General features: G+C 35.0%; 1 protein-coding gene across 1 annotated transcript; it reads right to left on the reverse strand.

The window, feature by feature from the left end:
• Nucleotides 1-3,413: 3,413 nt before the first annotated feature.
• LOC117215435 (omega-amidase NIT2-like) lies at nt 3,414-3,969 on the reverse strand. Its single transcript, XM_033461814.1, has 2 exons — nt 3,832-3,969; nt 3,414-3,744 (listed from the first exon to the last, which is right to left on the reverse strand). Exons 1-2 carry the CDS (start codon nt 3,914-3,916, stop codon nt 3,557-3,559), a joined length of 273 nt encoding a protein of 90 aa, XP_033317705.1. The 5' UTR covers nt 3,917-3,969; the 3' UTR covers nt 3,414-3,556.
• Nucleotides 3,970-4,582: the final 613 nt, after the last annotated feature.

A 4,582-nucleotide genomic window follows, 5' to 3' on the forward strand; every position in this document is an offset into this window, starting at 1 on the left:
TTCAAAAACAGTTCATCGATATAACGGTATTGAAGAGAACTACTCGAGAAACTATATCTAGCCCTTGGATGGAGGGATTGCTTGCTTCTTACAATCGAATAATTGGAGTGTAACTAGAAACACGAACGGTAGTTTAGCAATGGAGAAGAACTTTAGAACGACAGCAATTTTCTTCTTGTTTCTTTGAGAAAGGCACCGTTCATTTTATGTTTGCGAGAATGGGGTTGTTGGACGAATTTGATTAAAACGGAAAGATCTTTAACAAATATTCTTCCCATTGATACATTCCTATATTTTTGATTTAATTATTTGAAAATGCAATTTTGCATATACCTATGTGCTATTATATACTATAATCGCAGGCGTTTCTTTAAAATGATGTACTATTGAAACAAGGCAAAGTATCGTCGAGTTCTTCTAGATTCAATTTCTCAAAAGAATGGCTCTATTGATTAACCAAACATAGTTCCCATAAGCATATACGTACTTCTCAGAAAAGATAGTTATATCTAGATCAATATTACTCCCCACAGTGACCTATATGTCAAAGAAAAAAAAGACACATCAAGTATTAAATCATACTACTATTACGTCCACTATCTCTACAAATCCTCCACTCTTGGAAAAGTCTATCGTATTCAAACGTAACGTAACTCAAATTAAATCTTTTCCATCATCATAAATACGAAACATTTATAAAATTATCATCTTCGATTATTTACTCAACATCTAGCTAACAAAATCTTCTCCATCGCCGTACCCTTTAATCCTGACCGCGTACAATTAACGTATGAATAGTTAATTTATTGAAATTTAAACGACCATTTTACGCTACTTGTACTCGAATGATTTTAGGATCTTGCTGTATCTCTTGCACAGTGTTATACTGACAGGCGAGAAACATAGAAACGTAACTTCCGATCCACTGATTTACCCTAAACAGACGATGATAGGTTATACGGTGCACGCAATACAGAAGTGTTTCCGATGCAATTCGAAGGTGCGTTGTTACAATGGAGTTCATCGATCCATAATGACTATTTCCCCGCCAACTACAGCCTGTAATAACGGAATAGCCAATAAAGTATATCCTGTCGATTTAATCGTTACCCCCACGGTGCACCGCGCGCACGGAGATCGGATCGGTGATTTTCACGTGATGTTTCGCAAATCGTGAGGCGCTCGCGTGATTCGCGCGTTTTAAGCGTTCCCGCTCTTCCCGTCCGATAGAAAGAGAAAGGGAACAGGGGTGGAAGGAAGAGGGAAGATACGTGATGCGGGTTCAACCTGCCGCGGGAACCTTTAAAGAAGGTCGGTGCAACGGGGGAGATGTAATTTTAATAAGTTGGAGAACAAGTCATTGTAAAAGATGGATATTCAGATGTTGGAGATGCAGCAGATTTACGACTCGGTGGAATTAAGTTAGTTAAAGTGTTGAAAACCTAACGTCTTTTCAAAGGCGTTTGCCGCGTTTCTTTTCAAATCAAAATACACACATACGATACGTACAATGTATGCGCCTAAAGTTTTAAAGTTAATTTCTATTCAAGGAATGGACTGTTTTATTATAGGTTTAGGAAATTGAAAAGAAGCAATTGCTTGTTTCTAAGAAAGAATCGCGAGAAGTACAGTTAGAAACTGTATTGTGAATCACTTTTCCTGGTTTCCGTAACGAGGAAGTGAAAAAAAACGCAGACAAGTCAGCGTTTACCGTAGCTAAATGGAAGATACGCAGGTACGAGTCGTTACAGTTTTGTCGTTGCAACGATTCCCGCTGCGTAATTTGATAATGAACAGTTGAAAAATAGCAGCGTTGTGTCCGTACTCTTTAATATCCCATTATATGGAAGTTAACGACCGGAAAATACACCGCTCGACTACTTGAAGGAAGTAGCTCATGAGCAAGTCTTTTGTATCCTCGCAATGGTATAATTCCTGTAACGTCTCGTTCTCGGAGGATTTATTTCGTTGATTTGTACTTGTTTATTGCTTTTGTGTTTTCATGAATGGAGCATGTCGCATGCGAATCGTAATATGGTTTTAATGGCGTTTCGACTTCAATGATATCAGCGGCTGATTGCTCTTCCCGTAAGAAGCTTCCAATCATTATGTATTTTAGGAACAACAAATAAGGATATTTAGAGAACGAATTAATTATTCAATTGTTCGCGCAAGAAATACCTGTCTCTTTTTCGAAAGTTATAAATGCTGTTTTCAAAGAGTTCCTTAGCTCACCATAAACCAGATAAGAATCTTTGGTTCCGTGTAGAAAAAGAAACCTTCAGATCAAACCGAAAGGGGTTCGGATTATATTTTCTAATCGTATTTGTATATTTCTTTTTACGGTCAGCTTGTCATCCACGTACAATCGAACAGAGAGTCCATTAATTATTTCCCTTCGACTTGTTTCAGGGGGAGCATCTCGGAAGCCATGCCGGCTGACGAGTTCGCTGGAAATCGAAACAGAAGCAAACCAAGACTGCAACCACCTTAACGAACCGCTATTATCACTGGCAAGGTCATCGGGCAGACCGGATCTAATCATGCTCACGCCGACCATGCTTCCTGTGCACTCGTTCCTCTTTCTTAACGACGTCAACCAGAAGATCGGGTGCTAAGAAAAAATAAGTATAATAATATTTTAAGTATGTGAAAAATTTATACAACAACAAACACATTACAACAAAAATGGGCGTTTCCCGTATCATAACGTATTTTATAAACCGTAAATTATAGAATTGGTTATAGTATACGTATGTACATATGTATATTCCTAAATTATTCCTAGATAGAGTCACTTTCTTCACCCCGATATTTTCAAATTCAAAGCCATAAAGGAATATATTACTTACCTTTCGGTGTCTTGATATCAAAGTTCCATCGGGACCCCAAATAGTACAGGTATTGTACAATTTATCGCCCTCTATTTCAGGCATCGTACCACCAACTACATAGATGTTGTTTTCTTTAGCTGCGTTCGATGAAGCAACGCTCGTTTCACCATCAGGAATACTCTCGCCGTATTTAGGAAAGTACTCTGCATTGCAATATTTCAATTAATGAAAAATAACTGTCTTTTGTTCCAACCATAAATTAAATTGAAATGTTTGTCAGTTTTTTATTTTCTAAATTATCAAAATAACTAAGTTTTATATTTCGACTTAATTAAATATGCAATTTCTTAGCTAATAGTATATATAATAAATTGTTTCTACAGGTTCAAAATGAAAAATGAATATTTAGAAATATTTAATTACGACAATGCTATTTGTGTTAGCATCAGTGGCTTGTTACTCAACGACTTTGCTAGTACTTTTTGAAACATAAAGTTAGTTTTCAATTAACACTTATACTAGAGGCGGAATTATAAATGCAAAATAATTGATAATACTAATTTATAAGTACCCAATTATTAGTATCTTAAAAAATATATTTATACAAAAATCACGATAATCATGAAAATGGGGAAATCCTATATTCTCGAATCAATTCACAATCTTTATGGAAGTATAAACGGTAAGGTAATTTGTCTACTTTTACTTTTTCTATATAGTTGTTACACACATAGTAAATTATTGAAAAAAAACAAATTATTACGTATTCCATATGGTGAATTAAAGCATTCAGGAAGAGCTATAATATCAGCATTGTGCTCTTTTGCGCTAGAAATGTAGGAAACTGCCTGCTCTACATTTTTGCGTTTTACTTCATTTACTTCAAGTTGTACCAACGCCAAGCGAAATGCTAAAATGTTGGAAAAGTTAAATACATTCGGTTATATATTTCCCATACTTTTTATCTATAAATACTTTTTACATAGTGAATACTTACTCGACATCGTTCGCACTACTTGTTTAGCGATGTTTGTAAGTATCATAATGTTGAGGTTATGTATGGTACTACTCAATATCAACATTACGTAAGCAATACGCAGGGATTTTTAATAATTCTTGGTAAAGTTTAGGACATTAATTTTTATGTAATTGTAAACATTATTTGTTCACAATTTGTCCATTTACTTTGCAACAAAAAGAACGCATCTGCAAGCGTGTTAATCGGATAACGACGAACTTCATTTCGCAAACACCGACACGTGAAACATTTTGAAGTTACGTCGACGCGAGAGTAATTGGTTCCCTTAAATTACTCAATTTCCATTTCTTTCGCCATGTATATTCAAGTATTGCATTTGAATTGCAGAGCAGTCGAAAGTAGAGGAGCACCTCGCCGATATATCGACAGGAACATGAATTTTTTTTCATAGGGCGAATATTTTTTCCATTGAATTATTAAACCGAGTCAAATTTTCAAACTCAACCACTTAATTTAATCGTTTTACATAAAACATTTCAATCTTTTTTCTTCTAAATACTTTACCTATATTTCATCTGGCTGAATATTCCATATTTTTAAAGCTTGTTGATAATTACAAATACGTTATTATCATTCTGAAGCTAGAAATTTGAAGTAAAATTGCTCTGCGCGAAGGAGGAAATAATTCAACGTTTTATATATAGCTGTTAAAATGATATAATAAGTTTCAGTAAAATAGCTTCACTAAAATTTGTGGTTTTTTTCCTTT

Source organism: Bombus bifarius, unplaced genomic scaffold (genome assembly GCF_011952205.1).
Source record: "Bombus bifarius isolate JDL3187 unplaced genomic scaffold, Bbif_JDL3187 scf7180000009618_frag, whole genome shotgun sequence".
In the NCBI taxonomy this organism is placed as follows: domain Eukaryota; kingdom Metazoa; phylum Arthropoda; class Insecta; order Hymenoptera; family Apidae; genus Bombus; species Bombus bifarius.

Bases quoted from the DNA above. Each gene is read 5' to 3' on its own strand.
- LOC117215435 (XM_033461814.1), bottom strand. From the start codon at position 3,916: ATGTTGATATTGAGTAGTACCATACATAACCTCAACATTATGATACTT. The intron at 3,745-3,831 runs GTAAGTATTCAC...CCAACATTTTAG, and splicing joins AGTAGTGCGAACGATGTCGA to CATTTCGCTTGGCGTTGGTA.